The 24,804-nt window shown below is 37.3% G+C and overlaps 3 protein-coding genes across 6 annotated transcripts in view; 1 reads left to right on the forward strand and 2 right to left on the reverse strand.

The window, feature by feature from the left end:
- The window catches only part of LOC142352841 (synaptic vesicle 2-related protein-like), a 37,734-nt gene extending 35,565 nt beyond the window's left edge, over positions 1-2,169 (forward strand). For 2 of the 3 annotated variants that reach the window (XM_075404990.1, XM_075404993.1), the window contains 2 exons: positions 1,173-1,196; positions 1,929-2,169. In XM_075404990.1, the coding sequence (XP_075261105.1) occupies positions 1,173-1,190 (18 nt within the window). In that variant the 3' untranslated portion in view covers positions 1,191-1,196; positions 1,929-2,169. The remainder of the gene's footprint in view (positions 1-1,172; positions 1,197-1,928) is intronic. The other variant, XM_075404992.1, reaches the window with a different exon arrangement.
- Positions 2,170-15,350: 13,181 nt separating this feature from the next.
- On the reverse strand, positions 15,351-17,549 carry LOC142353300 (ankyrin repeat domain-containing protein 16-like). Its single transcript, XM_075405531.1, has 3 exons — positions 17,326-17,549; positions 16,241-16,408; positions 15,351-15,675 (listed from the first exon to the last, which is right to left on the reverse strand). The coding sequence occupies exons 1-3, from the start codon at positions 17,490-17,492 to the stop codon at positions 15,462-15,464; spliced, it is 549 nt and encodes a 182-aa protein (XP_075261646.1). The 5' UTR covers positions 17,493-17,549; the 3' UTR covers positions 15,351-15,461.
- A 2,084-nt stretch (positions 17,550-19,633) lies between these two features.
- Positions 19,634-24,804, reverse strand: part of LOC142352986 (uncharacterized) — a 64,338-nt gene continuing 59,167 nt past the window's right edge. For both annotated transcript variants that reach the window (XM_075405155.1, XM_075405153.1), the window contains exons 10-13: positions 22,402-22,563; positions 21,765-21,993; positions 20,680-20,847; positions 19,634-19,982 (exon numbers count right to left, since the gene is read on the reverse strand). In XM_075405155.1, coding sequence (XP_075261270.1) covers positions 19,769-19,982; positions 20,680-20,847; positions 21,765-21,993; positions 22,402-22,563 — 773 coding nt within the window. In that variant the 3' untranslated portion in view covers positions 19,634-19,768. The remainder of the gene's footprint in view (positions 19,983-20,679; positions 20,848-21,764; positions 21,994-22,401; positions 22,564-24,804) is intronic.

The following is a 24,804-nucleotide window of genomic DNA, read 5'->3' on the forward strand; positions in this document are numbered from 1 at the left end:
GTCATTTTTCCGGCAATTTGCGGGGTATGTTTAACCAAATGCCTTCTACTTGTTAGATTATTTGCTTTGCTGTAGTTGTTAAACATATTAAGGGTCCGTTGACATGTAAAAATCCTGATATCGGATTTAAGTACTAAAAACCTCGGATTTTTCGTCCGATATTGCTTCTAATTACCTCTTAATTGAGTTATTTCTCTATCGCTCGGATTACCTGATATAATACACATAAAACCCTCATTCCTCTTATATGGTAATAATTTATTGAAGGCCGTGAATAAAGGTGTAAGGGAAATCCGATGCGAAATTTGATACGAATTTGAAAGTCTCTCATGTATAAACTTTTGCAAACTTTTTAAAAGTATATTACAAATCCAAATCAAATAACTCCTTTTGCCACCCTCCTAATTATGCAATTTCATCTCCAGGCGACGACTAGTAAGACATTTTCTACCACTAAAAGCAAGAATCGTTCTTTTTAAATCACTTGTTTTGTCCCATCTCAATTCCAGTGCAATTTTTTTTCAATCGTTGTCGGTTATGTCACTTCAAAGAGTTAATAAACAAATAAATTGGGGAATAAAGGTTTGCCACCTGCGCAAAAAGTTTGACAGTGCAAGAGATCTATTACTGAAAGACAAAATTTTACCAGCAGAGCTTTTCATTAAAAAAGTTTGTCTTCTTAAATTTTTTGACCTCCTCTCACAATATAAACAGAGTAGTCGAGAAACCAAAAACTCCTCTTTCAGGATTCTTGAAAAGTACGAATTGACCAAAAACTGCAGAACTGTCCAGTTTTTTCCAAAGAATAAGTGCCAATCCAAATGGAGTGACAGGTCACTGATCAGAAATTTTTCTAGGAAGTGGAATAATTTGCCAATTGAAATCCGAAAAGAGATTCCTAAAAACAAATTTAAGGAAAAACTAAGCAGCGAAATGGTCAAACTGCATGAACGTGTTCCAATAGATAGACAAGTAAGAGGCTTCAGGAAATTTTTCTACTGAAGTATAAAGACCAAACTATTCATATATTTACGAGGCGATTTTGAAAATGTAAATATTTAACCAAACGTTCTTGTTGTGGTTATAACTTTAAATTTACATTTTTGAAGATTAAAAAAAAAGAATGTTCTGCACAATGTGCGAAATATCGGTTATTAATTCCTTGTATTCAGGAAGAAACGAGGAAATAGAATGTGGTTAGCACAGACTGTTTTCAGACTTTAATGACTGTTTAAATTTTGGCAAAGAATAAAATTAGAAAACGTTTTTGATGTAAGGGTGCTTACTCTAACTATTCAGAATCTATTCTTTCTGTTTCTGGTGAATGTTTCTGCCTAATTGTTTAAATGCCCGTAGCAGCTAAAAATCCCAGCGATCTAAAACCCTGATGTTTGATATTTCGGTTCAATATGGTTGAGTGAGAACTTTTTTTGCTGAAAATGAAGTATAGGTTACGTGACTCTGCTTGAAATCACTGCGAATGTCTGGCGTTTATCGCGAACCGCGAAGCTTGAAATGACTTTTGAAGTTTGAAATGACTTTTGCAGAGTCACGTAACCATGCTTAAAACCCGTAAGTTTTTAACGAAAGTCAATGAAAGTCAACTTCTGGCTATGTATGCAGCAACTTCTGGCATTTTGACTGCTGGCACTGCTGAGTTTTGGAATTTTATAATCTGCACGTGCGCCTTTTCTAAACTGGGTCTTTTCCGTTTGTGCCCCCCTGTACGTTATGCGATCCCCAGTTACCGAGCACGTGCCATTACATAGTGAATCATCATGTAAAATTATGGCACGTGGGTCTGGGTGAGCAAATAATACGCGCCAACTAAGCTGGGGGGGGGGGGGGGGGCACAAACGGAAAAGATCCTCTTAACTATTCAATCTGTAACTACATCAGCTGACCTCTATATTTTGTATCTGTTTCAGTCAACATGAAGACTATCCAATCAAGGTCCCTGAAGAGGCAATTCAGACGATATTGCAGTGTAGTAGTAATGATATAGTCTCTCCCTTCTGCAAATAAAAAAACTCCCTCCGCACATATCGCCAATCTAACTTAATCTATTCAAAGTATTTTTCTAGATGCTCTATGAATTTATGTTTTACGTGTATATTTTGATATTGTATATGTGGATCGATAAATTAATTTATTTTTGCTGCTACCTTATCCGAATCAATGAGATGAGAAATTGATTGGCCCGTAAACTTGATTTGGCTTAATCGACCCAGAAAATGCTCAAAATACGATGGGAGACGTTACTAAGATATCCCGAGTTTGTTTACTATCGTCGTGTAGCTATATTGTGGTTGTCTTGATTTTTCGTTTTCTTGCGTCATCTAACTCTGATTTTTTGTTTTGGATTTTTTTCACAACGCAAAGCTCTGAATATCGATTTTGTTCTTACGTTCACGCCGCTCTTTAGCAGCTCATATTTTTAAGACGTTGTTTGTTATGCCCATTTGTCATGCTAACTTAGGTTCTTTCTTAAATAAATTTTGTTTTTCAAAATAGTTATGGATTCTATCGACAACACCATCAACTCGGTAAAATACCTGCCGTTATCGTAGTTGTTTGTACACGACGGATGCCTTTTTCGCAGCCATTTCGACGCTCTGTAATTTTCTTTGCTAAAATTACGAAAACTTGTGTGCTTATGAAAGAAATGATTTTTCAGCAAGTTTCAGATATATATTGAACATATTTTTTGTTGGTTTCACTTCGATTCTTGCAGCTTTAGATTCTGCTGGCTCAAGACATCCTGTCAACATATGAAGAGAAGTGTTCACAGTTTTTTTATCATAGAACTATTTTGCCTAAATCTATCGCTTTCCTTGATTCATCAATCTTCGCATATATATTTAGCTGCTCTCGAACGAAGTTCAAATCAGTTATTGTAAACATGCTGGTCTTTGTTACGCAAATTTTTCGCTTGACCCCCCCCCCCCACACGTGGCTAGCTACTGACAAAGTCAACCGCTCGCCGGTTGTTTGAGAGCAATTCGCCCGACGTTAGTCGGTTATGCTTATTTGAGTTTTATTTGTGTTTTGACAATTGTATCTTCACTGCAGAAAAATAATTTAATTGTTTTTTGGTAACAAAGATTTATTTACCAGTGAAAAATTTCTAATTTTGAAGTTTATTCTCAGTTTGACGTTTGTTATTTCTAAGCGAAAGTTTTCGCCCTAATTGAGAAAAGTCTTAAACTTATTTTTTCAAAACAATATTAAGACAGATTATTTTTAGCAATTGAATTCTCTGCAATGACATGTTTAATTTTTCGTGTTTTAAGATTGTTTTTCATATAGACAGCATAACTGTAAATATACCTGATTTATGCAGCGAAGCTTTAGCTTCAGTTAATCTGTACTTTTACAGATGTAAAAGGTTTTAATTTGTACAATTTTTCCACGTTTCTTTCTACAATTTTTGTTTAAAAAGAGAAAATATTTAAATTTGCGGTGGATTGTGATTGATCATCTGTTCTTCACAAGGTTGGCTATCAAAGATGGGAACACTACTATTCAAAATGAGAGAAAATGTATTTTGAATTCTCACTTCAAAGCTGAAAAGTTATCCCCTGCTAGTTAAACAAAAAACCCTTGGCTGCGCAAAGCAAGTCATTGATGTTATCGGAGGTTCAATTTCAATGAGGGGGTTTCTAGCTCTTAGAACTTAAATTAAGGACTTCAGTTAAAGAGAGTTTTTAACCTGACTTGTTGAATTTGATAAAATTGGCGTCTATATTATTTCAAAAATTACATTTTGCATGGGTACATTTATTTTATCGTCAGGACCAAAAATATTCAAATGAGAATTCAGATTGAGCAGTTTCAATCAATTCAAAGTCTTGAAGAGGGCTTTTTCTATCAAAATTCTTATTCCACGTCTCATTACACGCGCATTCATCACAAACAAATGTTGGATTAACAGTAACGAAAATAAGAAAAAAGTCAATAAAATTTGTTTTCAAAATTTTAAAATTTTCTCAGAAGGTTTTAGTTCCTTGTCCAGACGAAAGTTATGAACTTGGGACTTCAGATTGAGTAGTTTCACTTTTTTAAATGTTTGGGACAGCTTTTTCTACCGAAGTGTTACTTTCCTGTCTAAAAAAGAAATTAATCTCATTAGCATCATCTGTCAATTGAATTTCCCAGCAAAATCTGCAGGCAGTAACAAAACTAAAATAGAAAAATTAATCTTCTGGTGGAAAGTTCAGAAAAAAAAGCAATAAGAAGAACGCTTGCATTATGTTTTCGGAAATTTAAATTTTCTTTGGGTACCTTTGTTCATCGTCAAGACCAGTGCTATTCAGATGAGAGTTTAGCTTGAGCACGATCAGTATTTTAGTGTAGTCTTGCTTAATAAGAGGCTTGTTCCAAAAAAATTTTATTTCATTGTCTTAAATGAGAAAGGCAGCGGAAAAACGTCAACCTAATATTGATTAATTAATAAGACGAATAATCAAATCATTATCGTTACGTAGTACTTTTCAGTTACAGTCAAAAAGAAGCAGGATTTTAGGTTGAGCAATTAAAAAAATTTCAATGTCCCCAGAAGACTTCCCCTTGAGAGCGCTTGTTCTATCAAGTGTTTTGGTTTGTTAAGTGAAAGATAAGGAGTTTTGCTCAAAAAGTATAAACAATGATAAGCACTATGAAAAACATCTCGGACATAGGGGAAAAAGAATGATACTCGTTTTATTTGATTTTCAAAATTTGACCTTTCTCAGAGAACTTCAGTTTTTTTGTCAAGACAATTACAACTCATTTGATTTTTCAGAAACGTCAGTATACACCAAGTTTTTCTGAAAAGTGGAATGCAGCACATAGCTTCCAAGTGCTGATAAACATTGTGAAAAACGAACAACAGATGACAATTGTCATTCAAAACGTTTCTGAAATCAAGGCAATAAAAATGGTGCTTGATTTACGTATCTTCAAAGTTTTTCAATGAGCTTCATTTTTGTTTAGTTGAATGAAGATCAAGTAGGATTTCGGCTTGAGATATTTCCTTGTTTTAAAAGTTTTGAGGAGTCATAACTACTGAAAGCGCTTTTTCCATCGAAGCTTTATGTAGGTGTCTAATCAAAATAAGCTCAACAAAAGCAGCAAATTAAACAACGAATGATAATTTTCATGTGAAAATTCTATACAAAAAAGCAATGAAAAGAATGATTGCGGTTATTCAAAAATTTTTCTTGAGATACAGTCACTTTATTGTCAAGACCGGTAATATTTGGAGTTCAGATTAAACAACCTCAATATTTTCAAGACATTGAGGATGCTCAACTTGTAGGAGCGCTTGTTCTGTCAAAGTTTATTTCAATGTCTTAAAAGAGAAATGCCGCGCAAACTTTCCAGTAAAATATTGAGTGAACAGTATCAGAAACATTTTTTCGGACAAGGGCCATAAATTACAGCACATAGATTTCAATGAAAAGTCGAAACGAAGTACCTAACTTAATGAACAAGTGAGAAGCAATAGTTTCAGACAAAACCTTACTGCGATGCTTGCAATGTTTAGTCGCTGATGTTAGTATTGGTTAGAAAATTAAAGAGGAGAAAAGAAGTCAGCCAGGAAAATTCAGTTCAATGTTTTATCAATAAAAGACTGAGGAACTATATATTTCGGGTTTTCTGGTCTATCAATGTTTCACGAACGAAGGTAAAATTTTGTCAAACTGATTGCATATACATCATATAATCAGATTGAAGCTCAATTTTTTAAACCCATTCCATTCATCAAAAATCTTCATAGGAACTCATTTTCAAGCTGCTGGAACTCGGAATTGTTCTTATTGATTAATAAACAATATCAAGAAGCGGTTACCAGACAGGTAAAAATTACTTAGAACGCAAAGGTTAGTTCTTTATGCAAAGCTATACGACAAAATTGGCAAAACAACAAAATGAAAAAAAATAAACCCGGAATCAGATAATATATAAAATTATGCGATATGAGAGGTTGAAGACACAGAGGGCAATACATAAATTGTTCAATTTTCTTTTTCGGCAACTCCTACCTGTAGCGTACACTGCCTTACGTGCTGAACCTTAATTGTTGTCCCCTGTTCTAGTGCTGTTAAATTTTGCGATATGAACCGGCCCATTCTCTTCTAAAGTTAGACATTTCAGCTTTAAAGGCAGGCATTGCCTCCGTAATTTGCTTACTGGCTGCTGGCTTGCATTTCAATTTTTTTCTTTGCTCCGCAGAATCAGTTCTTTGTGCCTTAAAGTCTGAAGCAGGAAAAGAGCACTTTTCTCGAACAACAGGAGCTAACTTCTTTAACTTCTCCTGGACGACCAAGATTTTGTTTGCACAGAATCTGTATGATTTTTTTCTGGAAAGAATTTTGGGAGGAGGTGGCATTTCACGCGTCTTGGGTTTACCTGTTGATACTGATAGCCAAGTTGCAAAATGCTGTTTTGGAACAGTATGAGCGTCTATTGCTTTCATTTTTTCTGTTCTCGTGACCTGGCTTTCTCGGTCGCCTCATTCTCCTTAGTTTATGCTTTTGCCGAGTTTTGAGAGCCGGGTTTTTAATCCGCAGAAATCACATCCGCTTTTATTTTTTCTCTTGCTGCCCGGCTTTTTCGATCGCTTCTTTCTATTCTTTTCTCCAATTTCGTTTTCCTTGTTTCGCATTTCAAAGTCATCATTGTTGAAAAACCTTAATACGATTGTTCAGCGGGTCAAAATTCAAACCTGAAAATACTGTATGATTTTTTTCTGGAAAGAATTTTGGGAGGAGGTGGCATTTCACTCGGCTTGGGTTTACCTGTTGATACTGATAGCAAGTTGCAGAATGCTGTTTTCGAACAGTATGAGCGTCTATTGCTTTCATTTTTTCTGTTCTCGTGGCCAGAAAATTTTCTCAGAAGGTTTTAGTTCCTTGTCCAGACAAAAGTTATGATCTCGGGACTTCAGATTGAGTAGTTTCACTTTTTTAAATGTTTGGGACAGCTTTTTCTGCCGAAGTGTTACTTTCCTGTCTAAAAAAGAAATTAATCTCATTAGCATCATCTGTCAATTGAATTTCCCAGCAAAATCTGCAGGCAGTAACAAAACTAAAATAGAAAAATTAATCTTCTGGTGGAAAGTTCAGACAAAAAAGCAATAAGAAGAACGCTTGCATTATGTTTTCGGAAATTTAAATTTTCTTTGGGTACCTTTGTTCATCGTCAAGACCAGTGCTATTCAGATGAGAATTTAGCTTGAGCACGATCAGTATTTTAGTGTAGTCTTGCTTAATAAGAGGCTTGTTCCATCAAAATTTTATTTCATTGTCTTAAATGAGAAAGGCAGCGGAAAAACTTCAACCTAATATTGATTAATTAATAAGACGAATAATCAAATGATTATCGTTACGTAGTACTTTTCAGTTACAGTCAAAAAGAAGAATGCTTTCAGTTTACGGTTTAAAAAATTCAATTTTCTGAGTGACATGGAAATTTTTTGTTAAAACCAAAAATATTCAAGCAGGAGTTTAGGTTGAGCAATTAAAAAAATTTCAATGTCCCCAGAAGACTTCCCCTTGAGAGCGCTTGTTCTATCAAGTGTTTTGGTTTGTTAAGTGAAAGATAAGGAGTTTTGCTCAAAAAGTATAAACAATGATAAGCACTATGAAAAACATCTCGGACATAGGGGAAAAAGAATGATACTCGTTTTATTTGATTTTCAAAATTTGACCTTTCTCAGAGAACTTCAGTTTTTTTGTCAAGACAATTACAACTCATTTGATTTTTCAGAAACGTCAGTATACACCAAGTTTTTCTGAAAAGTGGAATGCAGCACATAGCTTCCAAGTGCTGATAAACATTGTGAAAAACGAACAACAGATGACAATTGTCATTCAAAACGTTTCTGAAATCAAGGCAATAAAAATGGTGCTTGATTTACGTATCTTCAAAGTTTTTCAATGAGCTTCATTTTTGTTTAGTTGAATGAAGATCGGGTAGGATTTCGGCTTGAGATATTTCCTTGTTTTAAAAGTTTTGAGGAGTCATAACTACTGAAAGCGCTTTTTCCATCGAAGCTTTATGTAGGTGTCTAATCAAAATAAGCTCAACAAAAGCAGCAAATTGAACAACGAATGATAATTTTCATGTGAAAATTCTAGACAAAAAAGCAATAAAAAGAATGATTGCGGTTATTCAAAAATTTTTCTTGAGATACAGTCACTTTATTGTCAAGACCGGTAATATTTGGAGTTCAGATTAAACAACCTCAATATTTTCAAGACATTGAGGATGCTCAACTTGTAAGAGCACTTGTTCTGTCAAAGTTTATTTCAATGTCTTAAAAGAGAAATGCCGCGCAAACTTTCCAGTAAAATATTGAGTGAATAGTATCGGAAACATTTTTTTGGAGAAGGGCCATAAATGACAGACACATAGCTTTCGAACGAAAAGTCGAAACGAAGTACCTAACTTAATGAACAAGTGAGAAGAAATAGTTTCAGACAAAAACTTACGGCGATGCTTGCAATGTTTAGTCGCTAATGTTAGTATTGTATAGAAAATTAAAGAGGAGAAAAATAATCAGCCAGGAAACTTCAGTTCAGGGTTTTATCACTAAAAACCTGAGGAACTATATATTTCGGGTTTTCTGGTCGGTCCATGTTTCACGAACTAAGGTAAAGTTTTGTCAAATTGATTGCATATATATCATATAATTAGATTGAAGCTGAGTTTTTTGAACCCATTCCTTTCATCAAAATTCTTCATAGGAACTCATTTTAAAGCTGCTGGAACTCGGAATTGTTCTTATTGATTAATAAACAATATCAAGAAGCGGTTACCAGACAGTTAAAAATTACTTAGAACGCAAAGGTTAGTTCTTTATGCAAAGCTATACGACAAAATTGGCAAAACAACAAAATGAAAAAAAATAAACCCGAAATCAGATAATATATAAAATTATGCGATATGAGAGGGTGAAAACACAGAGGGCAATACATAAATTGTTCAATTTTCTTTTTCGGCAACTCCTACCTGTAGCGTTGTACACTGCCTTACGTGCTGAACCTTAATTGTTGTCCCCTGTTCTAGTTCTGTTGAATTTTGCGATATGAACCGGCCCATTCTTTTCTAAAGTTAGACATTTCAGCTTTAAAGGCAGGCATTGCCTCCGTAATTTGCTTACTGGCTGCTGGCTTGCATTTCAATTTTTTTCTTTGCTCCGCAGAATCAGTTCTTTGTGCCTTAAAGTCTGAAGCAGGAAAAGAGCACTTTTCTCGAACAACAGGAGCTAACTTCTTTAACTTCTCCTGGACGACCAAGATTTTGTTTGCACAGAATCTGTATGATTTTTTTCTGGAAAGAATTTTGGGAGGAGGTGGCATTTCACGCGTCTTGGGTTTACCTGTTGATACTGATAGCCAAGTTGCAAAATGCTGTTTTGGAACAGTATGAGCGTCTATTGCTTTCATTTTTTCTGTTCTCGTGACCTGGCTTTCTCGGTCGCCTCATTCTCCTTAGTTTATGCTTTTGCCGAGTTTTGAGAGCCGGGTTTTTAATCCGCAGAAATCACATCCGCTTTTATTTTTTCTCTTGCTGCCCGGCTTTTTCGATCGCTTCTTTCTATTCTTTTCTCCAATTTCGTTTTCCTTGTTTCGCATTTCAAAGTCATCATTGTTGAAAAACCTTAATACGATTGTTCAGCGGGTCAAAATTCAAACCTGAAAATACTTTTTCCAGCAAAGTTTCATGAAGATGTCTAATCAAAATAAGCTCCACAAAATCAGCAATTTAGACAACGAATGATGTTTGTTATGTAAAATTTTCGTACAAAAAAGCAATGAGAGCATTGATTGAGTTTTTTTCAAGTTTTTTCTTGAGGTACTGTCACTTTATTGTCAAGAACGGTAATATTTGGAGTTCAAATTAAACAACCTCAATATTTTCAAGACATTGAGGATGCTCAACTTGTAAGAGCACTTGTTCTGTCAAAGTTTATTTCAATGTCTTAAAAGAGAAATGCCGCGCAAACTTTCCAGTAAAATATTGAGTGAATAGTATCGGAAACATTTTTTTGGAGAAGGGCCATAAATGACAGACACATAGCTTTTGAACGAAACGTCGAAACGAAGTACCTAACTTAATGAACAAGTGAGAAGCAATAGTTTCAGACAAAACCTTACTGCGATGCTTGCAATGTTTAGTCGCTGATGTTAGTATTGGTTAGAAAATTAAAGAGGAGAAAAGAAGTCAGCCAGGAAAATTCAATTCAAAGTTTTATCAATAAAAGACTGAGGAACTATATATTTCGGGTTTTCTGGTCTATCAATGTTTCACGAACGAAGGTAAAATTTTGTCAAACTGATTGCATATATATCATATAATCAGATTGAAGCTCAATTTTTTAAACCCATTCCATTCATCAAAAATCTTCATAGGAACTCATTTTCAAGCTGCTGGAACTCGGAATTGTTCTTATTGATTAATAAACAATATCAAGAAGCGGTTACCAGACAGGTAAAAATTACTTAGAAAGAAAAGGTTAATTCTTTATGCAAAACTATACGACAAAATCGGCAAAACGAAAAAATGAAAAAAATAAATTCCAAATTGGATAACATATACAATTATGCAATATGAGAGGTTGAAAACTCACACAGAGGGTAATACAGGAATTGTTCAATTTTTTTTGACATCCAACTGTAGCGTTGTACACTGCCCTACGTTCTGATCCTTAATTGTTGTCCCATGTTGTAGTGCTCTTCAATTTTAAGGCATGAGCCGGCCCATCCTCTTCTAAAGATGCAGACATTTCAGCTTTAAAGGCAGGAATTGCCTCCGTAATTTGCTTATTAGCTGCTGACTTTCATTTTGATTTTTTTGCTCCACAGAATCAGTTCTTTGTGCCTTAGAGGAAGAGAGCACTTTTCTCGAACAATAGAAGCTAACCTCTTTCGCTTCTCCTAGACAACCGAGATATTGTTTGCCCAGAAACTGAATCAATCAAAGTTTTATGAAGATGTCTAATCAAAATAAGCTCAACAAAAGCAGCATTTTAGACAGCGAATGATAATTGTTATGTAAAATTTTCTTGCAACAAGCAACGAGAGCCATGATTGCGTTTTTTCAAAAATTTTTCTTGAGGTACTGTCACTTTATTGTCAAAACCGGTAATATTTGGAGTTCAGATTAAACAAGCTCAATATTTTCAAGACATTGAGGATGCTCGAATCGTAAGAGCGCATGTTCTGTCAAAGTTCATTTCAATGTCTTAAAAGAGAAATGCCGCGCAACCATTCCAGTAAAATATTGAGTAAGCAGTATCAGAAACAATTTTTCGGACAAGGGTCTTAAATGACAGCACATAGATTTCAATGAAAAGTCGAAACGAAGTACGTAATTTAATGAACAAGTGAGAGGCAATAGTTTCAGACAAAAACTTACTGCGATGCTTGCAATGTTTAGTCGCTAAAGTTAGTATTGTATAGAAAATTAAAGAGGAGAAAAATAATCGGCCAGGAAACTTCAGTTCAGGGTTTTATCACTAAAAACCTGAGGAACTATATATTTCGGGTTTTCTGGTCGGTCCATGTTTCACGAACTAAGGTAAAGTTTTGTCAAATTGATTGCATATATATCATATAATTAGATTGAAGCTGAGTTTTTTGAACCCATTCCTTTCATCAAAATTCTTCATAGGAACTCATTTTAAAGCTGCTGGAACTCGGAATCGTTCTTATTGATTAATAAACAATATCAAGAAGCGGTTACCAAAGAGGGAAAAATTTCTTAGAACGCAAAGGTTAATTCTTTATTCAAAACTATACGAGAAAATCGGCAAACCAACAAAATGAAAAAAATAAACCCGAAATCAGATGATATACAATTATGCGATTTGAGAGGTTGAAAACTCACACAGAGGGCAATACAAAAATTGTTCAATTTTTTTGACATCACGTTCCTGTGGCGTTGTTCACTGCCCTACGTGCTGATTCTTAATTGTTGTCCCCTGTTCTAGTACTGGCAAATTTTGTGACATGAACAGGTCTATCATCTTCTAAAGATACAGATATTTCTCCTCCGTAAATTTCTTATTGGCTGCTGGCTTGCATTTCGATGTTTTCTTGTGCTCCGTAGAGTCACTGCCTCGTGGCGAAGCAGGAAGAGAGTCTGAAGCAGGAAGAGAATACTTTTCTCGAACAGCTAACTTCTTTCTTTTTTCCTAGACGACCGAGATTTTGTTTGCCCAGAATCTTCAATTTTTTTGTGGATTAAATTTTTGCAGGAGGTGGCTTATCACTCCTCTTGGGATTACCTGTTGAAGCTGCTTGCGATGTTGCAAAAAGCGGTTTCCGAACAGTAGGAGTCTCTACTGCTTTCATTTTTCTGCTCCCGTGGCCTGGTTTTCTCGGTCGCCTCTTTCTCCTCAATTTATGCTTCTTGCCGAGTTTTGAGAGCCGGGTTTTTAATCCGCAGAAATCACATCCGCTTTCATTTTTTCTTTTGTGCCTGGCTTTCTCGATCGCTTTTTTCTATTCTAATCTCCAATTTTGTTTTCGCTGTTTCGCAGTTCAAAAACATCATTGTTGAAAAACGTCAAGTCGAGTGCTTAGCGGGTCTATATTCAAACCGATAAACAAAAAAACGAAGCTGTGTTGAACTCCATAACCATCATCTATAGGGTACTACAGGATTGTGAAATTTTCTGCCTCTCATCACGTATCCCACCTTTTTTCAATGAAGTATCGCAAGTTCGACCTCTTTTTCTCTGTTTTCGAGATTTTTTTAAAATGACGATACAGCAAACGTGGTTTTCATTGTAATAAAAAATAAATAAAATTTCAATAAAATTAGCAAGATGTAAAAGCATTAGAGAGCAGCAACTTTAAGTCGAGTTCTGAGTCACTACAACAAAGCCAATTTTAATTAGCTATAGGCTACTTGTCCAGTTTCATAAAATTCCACTTCCACATGAAAAAACAGACGTTCATTTGAAGTCCGCCAAACAGACAAATTCCCGAAAAAAAACATGGAGCAATGTCGGAGATCCAAAAAAGGGCTAGTATCAAGTTCAAAACTATTGTCACGAAACTCTTTAAATGAATGAACTTTTGAATTTTTAATGATGTTCTTAAATTATTCTGAAATGAAATATCGCATATGCGTACACTTTGATTTCCTTTTTTGTTTGCGAGAATGAGTTTGACTTTCACACCTCCCGTATATTCCATAACTGGAAACCGAAACCCATCAACTCTTCCCTCCTCCGCCTGTTGGTCACACGTCTTATGAACTCCTCCCCCCCCCCCCCCCAAGTACACATACATTCATAATTGCGTACATACACGCAAACCACACACACACACACACGCCGGCACTCACCTTCATAATTTATCGGGTTACAAAAACACCAACAACAGTTTCGGTTATTTCGTGGGATTACCTAACAGCTTCACCTCACTTGTGTTCAATTGCCGTGAGGTCATCTATGTTACCAATTTTAACTTAGTGCTTTGAACGCATGTATGGGACACCCTAACGATTAGATCAATTGATGCAATTTGCACAATTCAATAAGAGTGCAGTGCAAATGAGCGGAACCTCATTTCAATACGACAAAAATTATAGGGTAGTTCGATTGCCTAATGCTGCTAATGCAAGTTGTTTAAATGAACATTAGAAAACATTCAAATCGATTAAAATTTATGAGTAAAAGCGTGAAAACACAAAAGACAGCCCAGCACTTAAAAGAGGAACAAAGCTTGTCGTTACATGCCTTCTCCTTGACCTAGACCTTTATGCGTTGAGCTGCTAACCACCATGTCTAGTTTCAAATCCGACTGCTGTCATTCGCTCTAGCCGAACAGCTTATCTAAGGGTTCTTAAAACATGTGAAGATAGGCGCTTAAACATGGCGTTCAGAGCATCTCTGCCGAAAGATGCAAGGATGCCAATGGAAGGGAAGGTCAATTTTAAAACGTCACTAGGTAATGTTTTTATGATCAACAATTAGCACACATCTTAACGAAGCTGATCTTGTCAAGCAGCCATAATAATAAACAAAAAGCACTCTAGTTGAGATCAATTTGATCAAGACCACAATTTTTGCGACATAAAAGGTAAGCTTGTAGCTCAAATAATTCCGGAAGCAAAGATAGAAAAGTATAAGAAGCGAGATAATGTTTCATATCTTTTTGTGACCCGAAAAGCAGTTAGATACATGAGAATTAAAAAACTGGTCAACTCACCTCCCGAAAAGATTGTAATTTTGTGAAAAATTTCGAGTTAGATTGGTAAATCTCTCGGACTCAGGTGGGGAATCACAGCTTGACCAAGGAAATAAATGTCAAAATAGATTGTTCAGACAAAAGAGAACAATCTATGATCTACGTTTTCAAAAAATTGTCACAAGCTGAACAACAACTTCAACATAGAGCGAGACGTAAAGTGATTTATCATCGTGGTCACAAGACTGAAACAGGTGTCCGGAAAACTAGCCGACGTGAATATTAGCCGAAAAAGTCAAAATTTGGCATAGTAGCAGAAATATTTGCATGAGATATTTGCTGTAAGCAAACATAAGTGGGACGCGCAATTATCTAACTCGCTTAAACATGAAAATAAGCTTTTGGCCATGCGTCAGCGGCCTGTGGGACTTGGTATGAATCTATCACAACCAACAAAATATCACGACCGTTCTCAAATCTGATTGGTTAAAATCTCCTTTTCGGCTAATATTCCATTCGGCCATTTTTCCTTTCGGCTCAATTTCCTAGCACCACTGAAAAAATTTCAACTTGCAAAGGTGTTTAATCTGCCTTATAACCACAAACCACTCAAATATCTCTGCATCAAAAGCAAGCAAGATTTTTTATGGATTAAAAGAGCTCTTTAGTGGCTTGTGGGGGTTTTGAATAGGGTTGGTTTAACTTTCGGATTTACTCTGTTTCCCCCCCCCCCGTGTTTTTAACGCCCCCAGTTACAAATAATCTTTTGTTATATAGCACGTTACTAGCACGTGCGCCTGGGGGGCGTAACGTGCGCCCGGGGAGCGTAAAAACATAGCACGTGCGCCTGGGGGGGGGGGCGTAAAAAATATGAGCCCACTAAGCTGGGGGGAGGGGGGGGGGCAAAACAGAATAGATCCTAACTTTCAACTGAAAAATGCACCAGGACAACACATCTGTTCTGCCGATATAATTAATATACTTAGGTTGTATTCCTCTGATGGCGACGATGAAGACGATCATACCTTATTCGCTCTTAAGACCAAATTGGGCTGGGCAACTGTGAATTAGGTCTTGTCTTTCCCGGCCCGTCATTTCTTAGAAAGCGAGAGTGGGCAAGCGAGACGCACAACCCTAACCATGAATTTTTAAATTTTTCACACTTGACCATTTGAATCCTCGAATAGAGTTTTAATGAAAAATCTTCAATTTAGATATTCATAAAATCACTTTTACTCTAAGCTAACATGCATTGCTACAAATTAATGTCAATCAATTCTTTATCTGGTGTCTGCTATAAATCCTCCAGGCCTGTTCCAAAGCCAGCACTACATCTCGATTCAACTGGTGTCTGATAGCCATGTCTTTGGCGCTTTCGCGAGTGTCCGATGTGAGCTCCGACATGTCACAGCCGTACTGCGACAGCACACTTATCGTGTCAATCATGTCTTGGTCTGACGTCACTTTGTGATCCGGATCTATTGACCTGTCGGAACAGTTTCACTGCGACCCAGGTTTAGACCTCGACTTATGAAAAGACTTTATAGTTCTAGTAGGGGGGGGGGGGGGTCTTTATTGACTATAAATACACAGTCCAGAACTTAGGTCGACATGTGAAAAAGTTTTTAGATTCATAAAAATGTGTGAACAAAAACATACTTCGTGTTTACATCGGCAAAGAGTTTGCTAGGCGTTACGGGAAGCAATACTCTATTCACGACCTGGAATTTATGAAAATACATATAAAGTTAAAGGCAGGCTAAATGGTGACGTTAACTACGCGGTTGAGATCCGTGGTTAAAGTATAGACACATAATTTTTCAGGGGTTAAACCTATTTCTGTTGATAGGTCAAACTTAAGTCCGTATTATACTATTCCGTGAAACAAAACCTGAAATAACTTTATAAGCACTAACTCTATCAAATCCTACGAGACACTTGAGAAAAGAGAGTAATTGCCCCAGTCGAGACTGGATTGTTATCTTGCAAGATTCTGCCAGAATTTTGAAAAAAAATGGTTATTTTCTTGTGATATGATAATTTCCTCTGACCTGTCTACGACGCAATGGCAAGCTGTGCGTTGTTTTCGGTCGAGGGAGTTGACATTTGCACCCCATCTTAAAAGGAGGGAGACAGCCTTGACATGTCCGCGTGAACAAGCTAGATGGAGTGCTGTGAAGCCTTCGACTTTTGATTGGATTCCAGTGCCCACTTTTTGTCTGAAATTTTAACCCAATAACGTGAAATCAAATGTTTTAATAAATCGCAACTATTTAAATCAACTATGAATAATTGTTTGCACAGCTGAACTAAATCAAAGCTTTAAAAAAACTTTCACTTGTAGACAACGGAATTTTGACTATGCACCAAAATATAAGCCGAATGTTGGAGGCATTCAGTAGGCTCAACTCTTGTGAATATGGACCGAGTACTGGATTCGAACCATCATCTCTCTTAATTGCAAACCTAATGTGCTAACGAATTCACCAACTGGTCTTAAGCGGTTCAGGAAAAAACCACGGGAATAAACCCGCACTTGACTATTAAAGAGCTGCGCATTTAGCGCGTTTGGCCATGCTTCAAAACTTTCCTTCGTTAAATTAAGGAAAGTTTTAAAGGATAATTGATTTACCTAAACCTTTATAACGGCATATGACGACACGAAGGGGGTTTATTTCCTGGCGGGTTTTTTCCTAGATTCAGTCTCAGGCTTTCGAATTTGGGCATCCCTTATAACCCGTTCTCACGTTCTTTCTTGTTCCTCGAGGTTTCATTTCTGGTTGCGGAAAAAACCCTCATGGAAAAAAAGCATTTCATTTTAGATAAGAAATAAACCCCCACGGAAATAAATCCCCACTTTACTATCAAAGAGCTGCGCATTTAGCGCGTTTGGCCATGCCTCAGCGGCCCGTGGGACTTCCGTGGGGTTTATTTCCTATCTAAAGTTAAGTGGGGTTTTTTTTCTGTGGGGGTTTATTTCCTAGACCCCTTCATTTCTCTAGCCAAGTATAGATTGAACAAGTAGAGCTTCTTGTCAAGCTATGTCAAGCTTATCTTATGCACAATTTACATTAGGTTGTTCTCTCTCAACCTTCAAACATCTAGGCACTAAAAAATAATTACTGATCAAACTAACTTGAGCAAAGCTTCCAAAGATAGCAAACTTCCGGAACAAGCGGCGTACATAAGAGCAGTCCAGCCTTTCTTGTCAGTGATGTCTTTTTCAGCTTTGAACTCGAGAAGTAGCTTCACAACTTTGCCCCCGTTGGCCTCAGCAGCACACATTAGAGGGGTCAGCCCCATTTTCTGCTGGTAGTTGATGTTGGGGTAATTTCGCAGGATTAAATAAGTAACCTCTACATCACCTGGAATAAATTAATTTTTATTAACTGCTAGAGTGATTTAAAAATCATATTTATAATGTAGATAAATAGAAATATACAAGCGGACAGTTGACTGGAATCAAAATTCTCCGGAGTTTTTGAAATTCGGATTTGAGTTGGTTTTTCGATCGTTTAAGAGGTGAGGCTTTTCATGTTTAATTATTTTCATGTTCATATTTCAAAAAAAATCAAGTATTACATACTTTTGCCCTTTTCTTTTTTGTCTACTTGTTACCTAGTCTCACTAATGAAGAGCCACATAATACATTATCAGTGTTTGAAGAAGGCGCAATCAAATATATTTTGAGGGCCAAAATATTGTTTTGACAGCGTTTTCTGGCAAGTTTCAATTGAATTTTTGCTGAATTTTTTAACTTTACTGTTTTTGTTCTATTTTTTCTAACTGTTTCCAAACCTTTTTATGGACTGGTCCAATATCTGTTGTGGTGATTTTTAATTTGTTTTGTTTATTTTGAGGGTTATCTCACGATATGTTGACTTTGTTGCTAAATTTTGTTTTTTAAAACGGACATAAAGTTTTTGATGTAATTAATGTTTGTTGTTGTTGTTGTTTGATTTTGCTGTTCGTCTTGACTCGCTTTCTTCATATTGGCATATCACAGCAACCTTATGCATCAATTTTTACTTCACTAAATTATTAGATTGCAGGCTATCTTATCGTTCATACACAATTTTTTTTGAAAAATACTTGGGCTTATTTGGGTTTTTTTGGGCTTTTTTATCTGTTGCTCATTTGTTAGACAATTATGCTAAAATTGTGGATGAGCGGGGTCGGAACCCTATGTGCCATTGCACATTACCGAGCCTCCTTGTTCTTTTTCTTAGCAAATAATTTCATAAGAAGGAAAAAGAACTGAGAGACCCTAAAATTAATCTACTCGACAGGTCCTCCTCAATAGGTCCAAGGGGTCGGGTCCTAGTAAAGTGATCCGACCAGTATCATCAGTACTATGATCAATGGTGTAAATGAATGGCGAGTGACTATAACTGTGTGAAAAATTTGGAGTTAGGTTAGTTAATCTCTCTTATGGAGTCATGTTAGGAGGATTCACAGCTTTACCAAGTCTTAACTGTCGAAACAGATGGCTCAGACAAAACAACACGTCATGTCTTCTCAAAACAGAACATCCCTCATATACCGTTCCAGAAATACGTCACAATCTGAAGAACTCCAACATAGAACGAGACGACGCATTGGAATTTATCCGGGTGGTCAAGACTGAATCGATTTCTAATTGAAAAGCAGTTAAATCTGCCAAATAACCACAAACCGCTCAAATACGTCTCTACATTATAAACAGAAGAGGTTTCTCTTATTCAAAGGATATTTTAATGGCTGCTGGTGATCATTTTGCAGGTTCTGCAAAACATTACCAGCAAGAACCAAAACCCGGCGATGTAATGAATAGACTTAGGCTAGATTTTGCTGATGGCAAAGAAAATTACCATCATATTTGCCCGGCCCGAGGTTTCACCCTTAATTCACTACTCCGAAGAAATAGTAGCAAAGAAATTTAATAGTAAGGGTCTCCAAGCGGAGAGAAATGGGTGTATATATTTTTTAAATTTTTACACTCGTTTCCCCGTTACTTTAGGAGAAAATTCTTAACAGGACTTGCTTCCTTCTTGTTTCCTTTTGTTTCTCTCATATTTTCAATACTTTTAATGCTGTTACACATAAATTTTTGAGCTTTTAACGTACAGATTGCGGTGTCGAATTTCGAATTCAGTCTTGCTTTTCTCGCCGTTTCTCATTTTCTTCTTAAAAAATAAGCGGGAATGAGCAACCGAGACGCACAATCCTAATCATAAACTGAATAGAAATTGCAGTTCTGATCACCCATTGAATCTCCGAAATATTTAGCCGACTATATTTAGCCCACTATATAATTAAATGCCCGTGGGACTTCATATGAAACTATCACAACCGAACGATAATTGAGCGAAAAAATGAAAGAGCATTGGGTAAGTTGGCTTCGGGTAAAATGGCATTGGGTAAAATGGCAGGTTGGGTAAAATGGCAGGTTGGGTAAAATGGAATTCTGTAAATTGGCATTGGGTAAAATGGAATTGGGTAAATTGTCATGCAGCCGAATTAAGCGTTTAAAAAACTTCAATTTAGATATTCATAAATTCACTCTAAGCTAACAAGCATTGCTTCTAAATTAATGTCAATCAATTCTTTATCTGGTGTCTGCTATAAATCCTCCAGGCCTGTTCCAAAGCCAGCACTACATCTCGACTTAACTGGTGTCTGATAGCCATGTCTTTGGCGCTTTCGCGAGTGTCCGATGTGAGCTCCGACATGTCACAGCCGTACTGCGACAGCAGACTTATCGTGTCAATCATGTCGTGGTCTGACGTCACTTTGTGATCCGGATCTATTGACCTGTCGGAACAGTTTCACTGCGACCCAGGTTTAGACCTCGACTTATGAAAAGACTTTATAGTTCTAGTAGGGGGGGGGGTCCAGAACTTAGGTCGACATGTGAACAAGTTTTTAGATTCATAAAAATGTGTGAACAAAAACATACTTCGTGTTTACATCGGCAAAGAGTTTGTTAGGCGTTACGGGAAGTAATACTCTATTCACGGCCTGGAATTTATGAAAATACATATAAAGTTAGGTCCAGAACTTAGGTCGACATGTGAACAAGTTTTTAGATTCATAAAAATGTGTGAACAAAAACATACTTCGTGTTTACATCGGCAAAGAGTTTGTTAGGCGTTACGGGAAGTAATACTCTATTCACGGCCTGGAATTTATGAAAATACATATAAAGTTAAAGGCAGGCTAAATGGTGACGTTAACTACGCGGTTGAGATCCGTAGTTAAAGTATAGACACATAATTTTTCAGGGGTTAAACCTATTTCTGTTGATAGGTCAAACTTAAGTCCGTATTATACTATTCCGTGAAACAAAACCTGAAATAACTTTATAAGCACTAACTCTATCAAATCCTACGAGACACTTGAGAAAAGAGAGTAATTGCCCCAGTCGAGACTGGATTGTTATCTTGCAAGATTCTGCCAGAATTTTGAAAAAAAATGGTTATTTTCTTGTGATATGATAATTTCCTCTGACCTGTCTACGACGCAATGGCAAGCTGTGCGTTGTTTTCGGTCGAGGGAGTTGACATTTGCACCCCATCTTAAAAGGAGGGAGACAGCCTTGACATGTCCGCGTGAACAAGCTAGATGGAGTGCTGTGAAGCCTTCGACTTTTGATTGGATTCCAGTGCCCACTTTTTGTCTGAAATTGGAACCCAATAACGTGAAATCAAATGTTTTATTAAATCGCAACTATTTAAATCAACTATGAATAATTGTTTGCACAGCTGAACTAAATAAAAGCTTTAAAAAACTTTAACTTGTAGAAAACGGAATTTTGACTATGCACCAAAATATAAGCCGAATGTTGGAGGCATTCAGTAGGCTCAACTATTGTGAATATGGACCGAGTACTGGATTCGAACCATCATCTCTCTTAATTGCAAACCTAATGTGCTAACGAATTCACCAACTGGTCTTAACCGGTTCAGGAAAAACCACAGGAATAAACCCGCACTTGACTATTAAAGAGCTGCGCATTTAGCGCGTTTGGCCATGCTTCAAAACTTTCCTTCGTTAAATTAAGGAAAGTTTTAAAGGATAATTGATTTACCTAAACTTTTATAACGGCATATGACGACACGAAGGGGGTTTATTTCCTGGCGGGTTTTTTCCTAGATTCAGTCTCAGGCTTTCGAATTTGGGCATCCCTTATAACCCGTTCTCACGTTCTTTCTTGTTCCTCGAGGTTTCATTTCTGGTTGCGGAAAAAAACCCTCATGGAAAAAAAACCATTTCATTTTAGATAAGAAATAAACCCCCACGGAAATAAATCCCCACTTTACTATCAAAGAGCTGCGCATTTAGCGCGTTTGGCCATGCCTCAGCGGCCCGTGGGACTTCCGTGGGGTTTATTTCCTATCTAAAGTTAAGTGGGGTTTTTTTTCTGTGGGGGTTTATTTCCTAGACCCCTTCATTTCTCTAGCCAAGTATAGATTGAACAAGTAGAGCTTCTTGTCAAGCTATGTCAAGCTTATCTTATGCACAATTTACATTAGGTTGTTCTCTCTCAACCTTCAAACATCTAGGCACTAAAAAATAATTACTGGTCAAACTAACTTGAGCAAAGCTTCCAAAGATAGCAAACTTCCGGAACAAGCGGCGTACATAAGAGCAGTCCAGCCTTTCTTGTCAGTGATGTCTTTTTCAGCTTTGAACTCTAGAAGCAGCTTCACAACTTTGCCCCCGTTGGCCTCAGCAGCACACATTAGAGGGGTCAGCCCCATTTTCTGCTGGTAGTTGATGTTTGGGTAATTTCGCAGGATTAAATAAGTAACCTCTACATCACCTGAAATAAATTAATTTTTATTAACTGCTAGAGTGATTTAAAAATCATATTTATAAAGTAGATAAATAGAAATATACAAGCCGACATTTGACTGGAATCAAAATTCTCCGGAGTTTTTGAAATTCGGATTTGAGTTGGTTTTTCGATCGTTTAAGAGGCGAGGTTTTTCATGCTTAATTATTTTAACTAAATTTTGCTCCTAGCGAGCTGTGCTTGAACTTAATCTCTAAAGTTTCCGTTTTAATTCGTTTAATGAGATTAAAAAAACAACCAATTGTAACTGAGATAGGGTTAATTGATCTTCTATTTTCATTAATGTAAACGCTGAAGTGTTTAATGTAAACAAAAATGAAAAAAAAAACATTTACTTTGTTTTATAAACAGAATTTAAATCGGAGGATTTCTTACCAGATTTTGCGGCCAAGTGTAGTGGAGTATATCCATCCTGATCTGCGACAGTGGCGTCTGCCCCGTACCCAAGCAGTTCATGCACTGTCTGGGGGGAGTTGGAGGCTGCTGCCAGTAGAAGGGGTTGTCTCTGGCTGGTGTCACGCATGTGGGTAGCTGCACCTGTTTAGAAATTGAACTATAGGATGATCCAAAGTCAATTCTGACTGGTAATATGATGGTTTGGCAATTTAACAGCAGGTACAAATTAATTGTTGTAAACTGGATTAGCAACAATCGAATACATCAAAAATCTTGCCAATAACGTGCCTGTATCTCCAGCGAACTATTCCCGTATTTTATAGCGATATATATTTTCCCAAGTACGCTATATGAAGATAAATTCGTCTTAATAAATGAAATATTCCTACATAACGGAGCCTCAGTATTGATAAGACACGTGTGAGCTCGAACGCCTCCTCTGATCAGACTAACGTGCGCTCGAGTCCCTCTCTGATGAGAGCGTCCCGGACCAAAGTGACCTCTATAATCAGACAAGTTCTGTGCCATTGTCCAGACCAACAAAGTGACCTCTATAAACAGACAAGATCCAGGCCATTGTCCAGACCAACAAAGTGACCTCTATAAACAGACAAGATCCAGGCCATTGTCCAGACCAACAAAGTGACCTCTATAAACAGACAAGATCCAGGCCATTGTCCAGACCAACAAAGTGACCTCTATAAACAGACAAGATCCAGGCCATTGTCCAGACCAACAAAGTGACCTCTATAAACAGACAAGATCCAGGCCATTGTCCAGACCAACAAAGTGACCTCTATAAACAGACAAGATCCAGGCCATTGTCCAGACCAACAAAGTGACCTCTATAATCAGACAAGATCCAGGCCATTGTCCAGACCAACAAAGTGACCTCTATAAACAGACAAGATCCAGGCCATTGTCCAGACCAACAAAGTGACCTCTATAAACAGACAAGAGCCAGGCCATTGTCCAGACCAACAAAGTGACCTCTATAAACAGACAAGATCCAGGCCATTGTCCAGACCAACAAAGTGACCTCTATAATCAGACAAGATCCAGGCCATTGTCCAGACCAACAAAGTGACCTCTATAAACAGACAAGATCCAGGCCATTGTCCAGACCAACAAAGTGACCTCTATAAACAGACAAGATCCAGGCCATTGTCCAGACCAACAAAGTGACCTCTATAAACAGACAAGATCCAGGCCATTGTCCAGACCAAAATGACTTCTTTAAACAGACCAGACCATTGTCCAGACCAGCAAATCTATAATCAGACAAGTTCCAGGCCATTGTCCAGACCAACAAAGTGACCTCTATAAACAGACAAGTTCTGTGCCATTGTCCAGACCAACAAAGTGACCTCTATAAACAGACAAGATCCAGGCCATTGTCCAGACCAACAAAGTGACCTCTATAAACAGACAAGATCCAGGCCATTGTCCAGACCAAAATGACTTCTTTAAACAGACCAGACCATTGTCCAGACCAGCAAATCTATAATCAGACAAGTTCCAGGCCATTGTCCAGACCAACAAAGTGACCTCTATAAACAGACAAGTTCTGTGCCATTGTCCAGACCAACAAAGTGACCTCTATAATCAGACAAGATCCAGGCCATTGTCCAGACCAACAAAGTGACCTCTATAAACAGACAAGATCCAGGCCATTGTCCAGACCAACAAAGTGACCTCTATAAACAGACAAGATCCAGGCCATTGTCCAGACCAACAAAGTGACCTCTATAAACAGACAAGATCCAGGCCATTGTCCAGACCAAAATGACTTCTTTAAACAGACCAGACCATTGTCCAGACCAGCAAATCTATAATCAGACAAGATCCAGGCCATTGTCCAGACCAACGAAGTGACCTCTATAAACAGACAAGTTCTGTGCCATTGTCCAGACCAACAAAGTGACCTCTATAAACAGACAAGATCCAGGCCATTGTCCAGACCAACAAAGTGACCTCTATAAACAGACAAGATCCAGGCCATTGTCCAGACCAACAAAGTGACCTCTATAATCAGACAAGATCCAGGCCATTGTCCAGACCAACAAAGTGACCTCTATAAACAGACAAGATCCAGGCCATTGTCCAGACCAACAAAGTGACCTCTATAAACAGACAAGATCCAGGCCATTGTCCAGACCAACAAAGTGACCTCTATAAACAGACAAGATCCAGGCCATTGCCCAGACCAACAAAGTGACCTCTATAAACAGACAAGATCCAGGCCATTGTCCAGACCAAAATGACTTCTTTAAACAGACCAGACCATTGTCCAGACCAGCAAATCTATAATCAGACAAGTTCCAGGCCATTGTCCAGACCAAGTTCCATGCCATTGTCCTGACCAACAAAGTGACCTCTATA

Source organism: Convolutriloba macropyga, chromosome 14 (genome assembly GCF_964194025.1).
Source record: "Convolutriloba macropyga chromosome 14, txConMacr16.3, whole genome shotgun sequence".
NCBI lineage: Eukaryota > Metazoa > Xenacoelomorpha > Acoela > Convolutidae > Convolutriloba > Convolutriloba macropyga.